Source organism: Acanthochromis polyacanthus, chromosome 18, assembly GCF_021347895.1.
Source record: "Acanthochromis polyacanthus isolate Apoly-LR-REF ecotype Palm Island chromosome 18, KAUST_Apoly_ChrSc, whole genome shotgun sequence".
Lineage (NCBI taxonomy): Eukaryota > Metazoa > Chordata > Actinopteri > Pomacentridae > Acanthochromis > Acanthochromis polyacanthus.
In genome coordinates, this window is record NC_067130.1 from 9394590 (window position 1) to 9407010 (window position 12421).

The 12421-nt window shown below is 40.2% G+C and overlaps 1 protein-coding gene across 7 annotated transcripts in view; it reads left to right on the top strand.

Moving 5' to 3' along the window:
- Positions 1-11409, top strand: part of dnm1a (dynamin 1a) — a 63286-nt gene extending 51877 nt beyond the window's left edge. For 3 of the 7 annotated variants that reach the window (XM_022197965.2, XM_022197971.2, XM_022197970.2), the window contains 7 exons: positions 640-749; positions 1772-1883; positions 2152-2166; positions 2678-2848; positions 2987-3228; positions 4060-4263; positions 8324-11409. In XM_022197965.2, coding sequence (XP_022053657.1) covers positions 640-749; positions 1772-1883; positions 2152-2166; positions 2678-2848; positions 2987-3228; positions 4060-4263; positions 8324-8354 — 885 coding nt within the window. In that variant the 3' untranslated portion in view covers positions 8355-11409. Of the gene's footprint in view, positions 1-639; positions 750-1771; positions 1884-2151; positions 2167-2677; positions 2849-2986; positions 3229-4059; positions 4264-5179; positions 5217-8323 lie in introns of all 7 variants that reach the window. The other 4 variants (XM_022197972.2, XM_022197973.2, XM_051938931.1 and 1 more) reach the window with 2 other exon arrangements.
- Positions 11410-12421: the final 1012 nt, after the last annotated feature.

Below are 12421 nucleotides of genomic sequence, written 5' to 3' on the forward strand. Positions count from 1 at the left end.
GCTGTTCTTCTGTAACAGACACTAACGCGAGATAATGGAGCCCTGTCCTGGCATGCATCAGGCTGAGCTGACTAACTCTGAGGTTCCCTGATTCATAGATAGTTGGATGTCTGTGTATCGTGCGTTGTGTGCAGATTTACAAGTACAAGAGATTTCTATGCTGGGACACAGCTTTCTCTCTCTCTCTCTCTCTCTCTCTCTCTGTATGTGTGTGTTTCTCATTTGTTTCTTGCCTCCCCCCTCGTTTTTTTTTTTTAACTCGGCACAACTGTAATCAAAACCACAGACTCACAGACTGTGTACGACTTTCCCATCCATCTCCTTTACTTTTTTCTTGCGAGAGCTCCTGATTTCCCCTGAGTTTCCCCCTTTTTGTTTCTTTTGGTCCAGTTTCTGTCATTTTCTGTCTGTGATTGCCTCTCCTACGAAATCTTACCCACTCATGGAGCATATTGTACGTTTAGCTTTAGGGTTTTTCAACCTCTGTGATTATGATACAGCATCTACACTTGTGTCGAGCTGCTGTGGTCTCACCTACAGTGTCGGTGCAACTCTTATAACCAGTTTTACTCTTAGACTCCTCACCTTCATATGCCTCTCTTTCCCCTGACCGGCGTGTCTCTCTTTCTCCCCCTACAGGAGAAGGAGAAGAAGTACATGCTGCAGGTGGACAACCTGAAGCTGCGAGACGTGGAGAAAGGCTTCATGTCCAGCAAGCATATTTTCGCCCTCTTCAACACCGAACAGAGGTTTTATTTTACATCAGAAACCTGTTCACATAAGAATGGTCAAATTAAATCCTTTCTTAACTCATTTTTTTGTTCAAATACTGGACAAAATGTTGACTCTATATGCTCCGTGTAAACACAGCCTGCAGTTCAGTCTAGCTAAGCGAATGGCACACTTTCTTCTTATTTTTGCAGAATCTACTTAATGTCAGTTTTTTGTTTATGATCTAAATTGTAAAATGAGACGTGTAGAATAAAGTGAATTTGATTAAATGTCATGATTCAAAGGTTAGATGTGGGTCATTTTCCAACAAAAGAGATGTGACAAAAACAGTTGAGAAATGGTTCTTGTAGTTTCTGACTCTGATAAATAGTGGCATTTTAATAAAATTCTGTTGGTTTCTTATTTTTTTAAATAAATAAAATGCATTTTAATCCTGTTGTCACATTTTGAGGTTCAGCTGGTTGAAATATATATGTAGGAAGATTATACAAAAATAAGAAAAAATATTTTCGATGAAAAATCCAGCTTTTCAGCTTGGAAATGGATGGATTTTTAGTTTTAAAAAAAGTGTCTTTCAATCCCACAGGCAGGTTTTGGGGTTTGGAAGGTTAAAGAATGAGTCAGATATATTCAATTTTATACCAATGCAAAAATACAGAAGGATTAACAACGCATTTTACTACAATTTATAAAAGTAAAGGTATTAATTATGCAGAATATTGTTGTCAGTGTCATATAATATTAATATTAGACCTTTTTGAAAGCAATAACATAGAAGCAATTGCTTTGGGAAAATAAATAGAATTCTTTTCATTATGAAATGTCAAGCAAAAAAAGTAGTCGTCACTGTGAAATAAATGTAGTGTAGTAAAAAAAATGCTTCATTCAGATAGTGGAGTCATAAATCTAAATATAATATTCAAGTAAAGTACCAGTTCCTCAAAATTTTACCTAAAGAAAGTACAATTATGGTACCACTAGTGGGGAACTGTATCGCTGCTCACATTTAGCGAGCTGTGATCTCGTTGTGCGTCCACAGAAACGTGTACAAGGACTACCGTCAGCTGGAGCTGGCATGTGAGAGCCAGGAAGACGTCGATGCGTGGAAGGCCTCTTTCCTCAGAGCTGGAGTTTATCCTGAAAGGGTCACGGTAAGATTTATTCAAAAACACCTGCACAAAGCATAATCCAAGGCTGTGAAATAATTCCAGTGTTTTTCTTTTTACACACAATGTGAATATATGTGTATGATAGGAGGAAAATATTACTCTCAAGACCTGCTTTTACATTTTTTTTCCAGATCACATGAATATGTAAAGTTAATTATTCTGATGTTTATTTGGAGTCCATTTCAATGTTGTCATGTGCTATCTGTCCTTTTCAATGTCTTTTATCTTCCACTGCTGTTTGACCTTATAGGACAAGGAAGGAAAGGTATGTTCTTCTGGTCTGCATCATCTTTGCGTTTTTTGTATATAATATTTGACCTTAAAAATGTATTTAAGAGGATTTCACCTACATGGAATTGCCATTTGATTAATTAGTTATTTAGTGTTACCAGCAGAAAGTAGTTTTGGTCTAGTTAAAGAGTCTGTTCTGCCTAGTTACAGTTATATCCGTCACAATTATTCCAAAGTACTACTTCCACTGATAGTAAGTTTTAATGAAATATTACTATATTTATCACAATCATAGCAATCATCTTTACATGTGTGAATCCCTCCTGGTCTTATTCTAACCATGCAGGTGCAATAACAAGCTTAAAATACTTCTGGATGTGTGCTTGTCTCCACATGCACCGGCTATTCTCAGCAGTCATTGTGCACACAGAACATCCAGACACAAAGACTGTTTTCTGCTGTGCAATTATCCTCGTTCTGTCTAGTTTGCAGTGTCTTGCGATGGTGTTTTTCACCACAGTCAAGGTCTAAATTTGTCTCCACAGAGTGATGGCGGTGATGAAAACGGCTCCGACAATTTCATGCACAGCATGGATCCTCAGCTGGAGCGGCAGGTGGAGACCATCCGCAACCTGGTCGACTCCTACATGTCCATCGTCAACAAGACTGTTCGTGACTTGATGCCGAAGACCATCATGCACCTCATGATCAACAATGTGAGTCATCAGTGTGGGAGGCAGCAACGCTATTGTTAACTGTGACATGCAGAGACAAAAAGACAGAAGTCTCCCCCGTGAGTCAGATCTAAAAGCTGTGTTTTTGAACATTTCCAACACATTTTTCTCTTTCTTTAGACGAAAGAGTTCATCAATGCTGAACTGCTGGCCCAGCTGTACTCATGTGGTGACCAGAACTCTCTGATGGAGGAGTCTCAGGAACAGGCCCAGCACCGCGATGAGATGCTGCGGATGTACTTCGCTCTAAAGGAAGCTCTCAGCATCATCGGCGACATCAGCACATCCACCATCACCACTGCCATGCCGCCACCTGTGGACGACTCCTGGCTGCAGGTGCAGAGGGGCGGCTCCGGAGGAAGGTAAGCAACGTCAAAAATGACAAGCAGATGAGTTAAGATTCAGCACTGAGGTCCTGACATCCTGAGCAGCTGCTCAGTAGCTCTTGGGTAGGGTCGGTACACCTGGCACCATAATCAGGTTCTGAAACCCATAGTGGAAACCATCAGCGTGGGAATCAGTAGTAGATGATCCTGTTCCACCACCGAGGCGATCGCCTTTGTGAAGGCTAGAGAACAGCTGCATAGAACCACAGGAGCCAGGAACCCACCAGAACTCCTGGCAACTGCACAGGACTGACAGCTGTCTGTCGACTCGAGAAACAGCTAAAGTTCCCCCAGCACATTGTTGCGACTACCCTAAGGCCAAGCATTATCCTGGTTTCAGAGGAGACAAAGAACATTGTCCTGATGGAGCCGACAATGCCGTAGGAGGACGGTCTGGATGAGGCCTACAAGAGAAAGAGGACCAAATATGAAGAGCTGGTCACTGATTGAAGCAGGGCTGGAAGGCTAAGTGTATGCCCATCGAGTTTGGCTGCAGAGGGTTTATGGGGCAATCACTCTGCAAAACCTTGAGTGCACTGGGTATCAACAGAGTGGAGAAAGAAGAGCCATCAGGAACATCACGGAGGAAGCAGAGAAAGCCTTGAGTTGGCTCTTTATTAGGAGAGGAGATCCATGGGGGGTAGCAAATGCCACCTGAACACAAGCCGGTTCTGATTAACCATGGCTGGGCGAGGGTGTCTGATGTTGAAACACCCAAGAACCCCAGCTTACATCACTGATGTGTTCAGGAGCATCCAAGAGATGTATCAATCAAGCATTGATGTTTTTTCTCATCCTCTCCTCCAGGTCTCCAGCCACCAGTCCAACTCCAAACCGCCGGGCCCCACCAGGACCTCCTGCCCGTCCAGGCTCTCGTGGACCTCCACCTGGGCCTCCTCCCGCTGGAGGACCTCCAGTCCCTTCTCGCCCCGGAGCTTCTCCGGATCCTTACAGTGGACCTCCACCCACCGTGCCCTCCAGGCCTAACCGTGCACCCCCAAGTGTGCCCAGGTGAGTGAAAGCAAAAGATCTTTCAACCTTTTTTCAACTCCAGCAGCAGATCTAACAAAGACACTGACATCCAAACCTTAGCTTAAACTACTTTAGTGTGACCCAAGCTGAAGTGTGGATGCTCTCTGTTACTAAGGGGGATGTGAAGACACCTGGATGATGGGATGAAGGAGGTAAATGAAAGTGTAGAGCACTGGTTGTGATAGAAAATAGCTCAATAGATTGATCCCCAAATACACGGATAGCAAGTGATGTAACTAACTCACAATCAGTGGATTCTTTGTCCTCTTCTCTTTTGGTTTGAGTGAACATCTCACTGCCTCCCTTTACCTGCACCTGTTCTTATCTTTCTGCCACTTTTGAACTTTCAACACGCTGTAAAGCTTCACCAGCAGCACTGTTCATTACTTACATCCACCTCACCACAGACCTCCTCTGAATAGTTGAGATATTTTTGCTTCAAAGCAAGTCAGTGACTGTTGAGGGTTAAAAGGGAATTTATTAAGTGAGGGTTTTCCTTTCTGGTCTCCATTAACTGTCTGTGGCTTTGCTCCTGTACAGTCTGCCTTGTGCTTGCTTGTGTTTGTGAGCTAACTAACTTATTTTAAGCATTGTCAGAATAGCAGCTTGCTTATTTTACTGTAGTGTTTCTCGAACACCGCTGAGCAAAGCTCTCACTGGAAAATGCAACCAAAAGAAATCTTAGTGGAGGATCTCAGTGAAAAGGTTTTAGAAGCCTTGATTTTTTTTTAGATCTAAATCATTTTACGATGGTTTGATTGGTCCTCGGTGAGAGCTGAGCACACACGACGTTGGCCATTTCCTGCACTGTAACTGTTTGCACTCCCTCTCTCTCCTCCTCTTCCTCCCTCCCACACCCACTCTGTCCCACACATAACTATGGTTCCTCCTACAGAATCACTATCACTGACCAATGAGGACTAACATTTCTGGTACGTTCAGTACTGTCCCCCATCATCATCATCAACCTGACATGCTTTCACCGCATGACATTCCAGTTTTTCTCACTTTTCTGTTCTCTGAGCGCTGCATGAGCAAACAAAGTTCAATTCAGTGTGTTTGCATCAATGTCTGAGCTGGTTTTGGTCTCTTTAGGAGTTGAATTTGTGTTTTGCAAGGTATCAGAACAGAAAAGTGGAATTTTGTCAGTGTGCAGCAGCAGCACGTCAAATAGGATTCAACTCAAATGTCCAAGATTGTTGGTTTTGTTTTGTGTTGTATGCAGCGCTTAAGTTGGAATTTGTGAGGAGGCGGAGCTTTGTCCAGTGAGGTCTGGGGTATTTCCTCAGTAGGAAGTAGTTTTAAAATGTACACACTGATGTGGATTAACGAAAGTGTTTCTGGAAAGCATTTCATAGTTGAATTTCAAATTAAATCTATGTAATTAGTCATATATGACAAGGTAGATGCGAGAGGATTCTCATTTATGTGTAAGACAAGAAGTAAGATGTTTTCCATTTATGAAACTATCCCCTTGAAAACTTTGTAACATGCCGCTAAATTTTCACTGTACAATGACCTACTTTTTTGGAGGGTACTTTAAATAAATGTTCCTTTACTGTTAATCTGCAATGTAAGGTTGTTGCTCTCACATAGCCAAACTACATAGTTGTTGATGGCAAAAACAGCAAAAACAGAGAGCTTCGTAAGTGCTACTTTAACCCCCGGAAATACCAACCAACCAGTGCATATTGTATCAACTGTGTGGCCGTATCAAATGAGCCACATATTGTGATGCTGGTGGGTCAATCTATACTTGAGGGACTTTTAAAGTCCATGGGATGTATCTTGCATACATTTTGCTTAAACATTTAAAAAAATAGTGTTTTATGTTCATTATGCTCATATCTTTACAAATTCTAGAATTATTTATTATGGAAACAATCATTGATTAATAAAAAAAATGACTGGATATCACTAAAATGTCAACTAAATAATCATTTGAATTTAATAACCACTTTCTAATTGGCTAAGCAATAATACAATTAGATTATTCAAAAATAGTCTTGATTATGTTCTCTTTATTTAGATGACTTAATCATGACAGACATTTCTTTTTTGGCAATATATCAGTCTTTTTTGAAAACTAATACACATGTCATTTTCTCCAGAAGAAAAGAATGGTGAGACTCTAAGGCTTTCTCAGAGTCAAGTGTGGATTTATCACATGTCAACAGGTTTCCTACCTACCTAGGAATGAGGTGTGACAAATGCTTACATCAGTAATGAGTGGAGTATTTCAGTGAGTGAAGATGTGTGTTCATGTTGACTGCAAAAGGAATCACTAACCAAACTGTGGAGCCTCGGAGAGAGAATGACACCAGGTGAGCTTTTGTAGCCACCTAAAGCTCTCCCAGGTGCCACATATTAGTATAACGACCCTCCTTCTCTACCAGCTCCTGCAGCAGCTGATCATCTGCGTGAGCAGAAAGAGAGCGGTCGTAACACCCCCCCTCCATAAGAACAATTTTCCAACATTGTTCAAATTTACAATATCCCATTCAGTTAAAATACATACATTACTCACAATCCAGGTACCACGTAGGCAAACACAAAAGGCGATTGAGTCCAGGGGTGCCCAAGACCAAAATTAGTGTGTGCCACTCCCACTAAAAGGGCTATCACCATGAGGGAATTACAAAACAAAGTTACTGGTTCTCTAACAGTAACAAGTGTCCAACACAACCTGGGGTCGACAGTCACACAAAACGGGTCGCAACAAGTAGTCCAACTGCAAAGTTGCCATTCACTAACAGCAACACACAAAGACCCAACCAAAAGTGACCTGCCACCACCACAAAACCAAAGGGACACTACATGGCCTTCAGCCACAAACCCAGTTACTGTAACAATTAGTAAACTAGCACCACATTCATTCCAACACAGCATCAGCCAAGACAACACACACAAAATGGGCTGAAACAGTCACACACAATATTTTAATATATCTTAAGTAATTAAAGACAAAGGAATGAGGTGTGACAAATGGTTACATCAGTAATGAGTGGAGTGCATGAATGAGTGAAGATGTGAGTGTTAGTGTTGAGTGCAAAAGGAATCACCAACCAAACCAAAACCAAACCAAGCTGTGGAGCCTAGGAGAGAGAGAGAATAAGTGAGACCAGGTGAGCTTTTGTAGCCACCTAAAGCTCTACCAGGTGCCACATATTAGTCTAACGACCCTCCCTTTCTGCCAGCTCCTGCAGGAGCTGATCACCTGCATGAGCAGAAAGGGAGGGGTTGTAAATCTATCTATCTATCTATCTATCTATCTATCTATCTATCTATCTATCTATCTATCTATCTATCTATCTATCTATCTATCTATCTATCTAAAAATGAGTGGATATCACTAAAATGTCAACTAAATAATCATTTGAATTTAATAACTACCACCTTCTAATTGGCTAAGCAGTAATAAAATCAGATTATTCAAAAATAGTTTTGATTGTGTTCTTTTTATTTAGTTGAGTTAATCATGACAGATATTTCTTTTTGGCAATATATCAAATGTTTTTTGAAAAATAATCCACATGATGTCATTTCCTCCTAATGAAAAGACTGGCAAGACTCTAAGGCTTTCTGAGTTATTTAATATAAAGTAGTGTGTGAGTCAAGTGTGGATTTATCACATGTCAACAGGTTTACTACAATATCTTTAGAAATAACTTTCAGTTTTGCTCAATTGCATATGTAACATTTACAAGAATCTTTCTGTAAAAATGCCATGTGGTGTTTGGTTATAGGCGACCATGTTGATTTTAGGCCTGAAAACAGCAAAAATGTCAGCTGTGATACCTGTCGACTATGTTAAAAAAAGTCCCACAGTTATATATTGACCCTGGTGGTGTTTTTGGGATTCTTCCATGTGTTATCTCGTGATCTAAACGATCATTTGTGTGAGCGGAGATGAAGAATCTCTGTGTATTTGCATGATCGTCCACATGGGGCCCCAAAATCTGTCAGTGAAGACCAAAAAAGCAACTTTAAAACACTAGCCTGACCTCTCCTCTTTTTCTATCTGTTCCTGTGTGTTCAGTCGGAGACCCCCGCCTTCTCCAACCCACTAGACCTCTCAGCTCCTCCCTCCCTCCTCCACTGTGTCCTCCCCCTCTGGATGAGGGGCCACAGACAACAGCGCCACCTTCCCGTCGTGTTCTGCCTCATCCGACCTGCACCGACTTCCCTCCTCCCGCCTCTTCGCCCTCGCAACAAGCCATGTCCTTCCTTTGGTTCCCCTCAGCGCTCTGTTGTCACGCGGAGATGCGGAATACTTGAAACACACTTGCATGAATTACGTTCAAACACCCTCAGAATTTAAACAAACTGTGTAGAGACTCTGAAACAACTAGTGTACGCGCAACACACACACCTGCTTTCATACACACACATATATGGTATATAGGAGCAAATATGCAGAATATTTTTCCTGCTTTTAAGGTAAGGGGTTACACAGATTAGCATGATGATACGCCTGAGTATTTCTAATGGGTATTCTGACTTATTTTTCCTTCATTAATGCTTTATCTCATGTTTTTTTCATGCTTCTCTCTCTCTGTGAAGAAATACTTCACCTGAAATTCAAATTTTATATCACCTTATTGTGCTAAAAATACACAAAAAAACATCCAATGTGTCAGTTATTTTTGCAGAAAATGGATGTAAATCTTTAGTTCTGTTTTTGCAGACTGGTCTCACATTGTACTAGTAGCTTGACGCATGTTTTGAAATTGTAAAAACTTCCCTGCAGCTCTGCTTTCTATGACTTCTTCATACGTATCGTTCCTCCTTTGCAGCATTTCAGGCTGAAAGTAGCAAACCAGAGGTGAAGTATTTCTTTAAGCTGTCTCATTTCTCCCTGCTGTATTCAGGTTTAGATCTGTGATTGTGGTCCCTTGAAAATCACAGACGAGGACACACTTTTAATTACATTTAATCACAACTAAACACCCAAAGAGAAAAGAACGCTGGGCATTTACGCATTCATCTGACAAGTTAATGCCAGAAGTTTTGAGCTGGAGATGGTGATTTCCCCGGTGTCTTGTCGCCTTTATGATTTCAGGATGTTTCTCACGTGTCAAATATGATCCTCTTTTATTGTCTCTCTATTTTTTTCTCTTTTAATCTCAACCCTCCTGTTGTCCTCATTTACGGACACCAAAAAAGATTGTTTCCTTGTCTGAAAAAAATCTAAAAATTCAGCAAAAAATTAAAAAATTTCTGAAAATTTGTCAAACCTTCAGGAAGAAAATTCCAATAATTCCTCAAATTTTATTAAAAAAAAAATAAAAAATTTGGCAAGAAAATTCTTGTAAATATTTTCAAAAAATTAGTAAAAATCCTCCAAAAAATCCAAAAAATATCTAAAGTGATTACACATATATCAGTAAAACCTCTAATATTTTCTATAAGAACATTCACATAAAAATCAACCAAAATCCAGCGAATTTCGCTGGATTTTGGTTGATTTTTATGTGAATGTTCTTAAAGAAACATTTTTAACATTTCTTTTCTCCACCAAAAAATATTCAAAAAATTCTCAAAAATGTGGACATGAGAAGTTTCACAGTGAAATTCTTTTTTCTCCAAATTATTAAACTTTAAACCGGGTCAATTTCGACCCGCGGGACGACATGAGGGTTAAACAGCCGGCCAAACAATGGCGGCTCCTCTCGCTCTTAGTGCCCCCTGCCACCATTGAACTCTTAGAAGAAAACGCCTTTTACCTCCTCTCTTCTGATCTTAACTTTCCACCACAACTATGAAACACCTCTTCCTCCATCGCTGTTATGAGGGAGGGTTTGAATGAAGTAAGGGAGGAATGGACAGACTTTTTATCCTTGCATTTACTCCTCCTCAACCTTGCTCTGTTGCAGTAGGACAGGAGGGGAAATCATCTGAGAGATCTTCTGTTTTGTTTTGTTTTTTGTTCTCCTGTGCAGTAGATTAACACACAACTGTCACAACCACCTGCTGTTGTCTGTGTTTCCACAGAATCTATGCAAGAAAGTATTTTCTGACATGTAAAGGAGGCCTCCCGTGGCGCGTTTCTTCCTCTCGTTTTCACATAAAACGTTGTTTCAGCATTACCTTATGGAGGCTGGACCTAAATACATTGTGCAATATAATAATATATACATCTATATATAGGATGTCCTTCTGCAAACATTACAATACTCTTGGAAACATTTCCAAGCCTGAGAGGAATCTGTCGCCTGGGTGGCACCTTGAGACTGTTAGAAAGCTCCTTATACGTGCTTTTTATTCGCAGAGAGCGAGGAATATGCGTCAAAAATTTCTGATATTCTGACAGGAAAACTTTCCAGGTTGATGATTTGTCATTTTTTTTGTTCCTCTTTTGTTCTTTTCTTCCTTCTCTCAGTGGTCACGGGGGTGAGTGAGAACATGAAAACAGCCACAGTCTCTATGCATAAATCTAGCTCCTCGTCGTGTGTGCCCCCCCCCCCCCCCCACATCGCTGTGAGTCCATCCCACGTTTTCACCCCCCCCCCTTTTTTTCTACCACCGAGCTCCACTGTCGGCGTGACGTGTCGTATTTTGACCCCCCCAACTCGCCAGCTACGAGAAAAATCCGCCTCCCAGACGATGTCACTCTAGCCATTTAAACACCTTTTTCAAACACCGACCCCCTTTTGTGCATCACGGCAATGCAAAGCAAGCATATTCTACTTCTTATTTAACGGTAAATAGTTGATTCTGGACATATCTTAATGTGTTATTATGTATATGTGTGGTGCATCTTATTGGACTTGTACTTCCACTGTCTAGAGAATTTAGCCTGCAATGTATGAAACTGCTGAATATTTAAATTATTGTTATGAATACATGAGTATAAGGAAATAATGTTTGAAAAACCTTCAAAAAAATAGAGTGATGTATATGGACGTTGGCAGGTTGTTTGATACCTTTTGCTTGTAGCCGAGAGGGTGTTTTTCTGTTGTTTTTCTTGCCCTCTCTGTATTTAGAATAGCAGGGAGGGACGGTGTGAATGTGGGAAGTCCTGCAGAAACCTGATCCTGCATCTTATTCAAACTGATGGAACAATGAGTTCAACCTGCAGGACTGCTGTGCTCTGTCAACACAATAAAAACCTCAGTGTAATGAGTGGAGTGTCCGCTTTCTCTTTCCTTTTTTTAGTGCTAGACATCAGCGTCACAGCTACACTGAATATGATAAAGAGCCTTCAACAAAACAAACCAGAAAAACAGACAATTTAGTAATCAGTGGGGCCAAAATAAAATTGAGGGCCTTTCGAAGTCCATGGGATATATCTTTTATGTTCATTATGATCATATTTTTACAAATTCAATAGTTATTGAAACGATCACTTATTAATAAAAAATGACTGAAAATCACTAAAATGTCAACTAAATAACCATCCCAATTTAATAACAACCACATTCTAATTAGCTAAACAATAATAAAATGAGCTTATTAAAAATAGTTTTGATTATGTTCTTTTTATTAAGTTGAGATAATCATGACAGATATTTCTTTTTCGCCAATATATCAAATTTTATATAGAAAATAAATAGTTTCTGTCTGAGAAATCACTTTCCCATTACATAAACACCTCTCTAGGAACCACTCAAGTTAGTGTGTTGATTCCAGATCACATGACCTGCTCCACATGATGTCATTTCCTCCTGAAGAAAAGACTGGAAGGCTTTTTTTATTTAATATAGTGTGTGAGTCAAGTGTGGATTTATCACGTCAACAGGTTTACTACTATATCTTTATAAATAACTTTCAGTTTCAATTTTACTCAATTGTATATGTAATATTTAGAAGAATCTTTCTGTAAAAATGCCATGTGGTGTTTGGTTATAGGCGGCCATGTTGATTTTAGGCCTGAAAACAGCAAAAAATGTCAACTATGATACAAAAAGTCCCACAACTACATATTGACCCAATAATTGATTGCAATATCAACTGTGAACTCTTTAACACATCCATGGATCCAGACTATAGGCCGCATCACAGCCAAAATCTAATCAGTTGATCCTTGTGTCATCTCTGACCTTCCTTGAAAATTTCATCCAAATCCGTTAATCTGTTTTTCAGCAATGTTGCACACAGATGGAGTAACAGGACAAACATACGCTGATCGTCACAT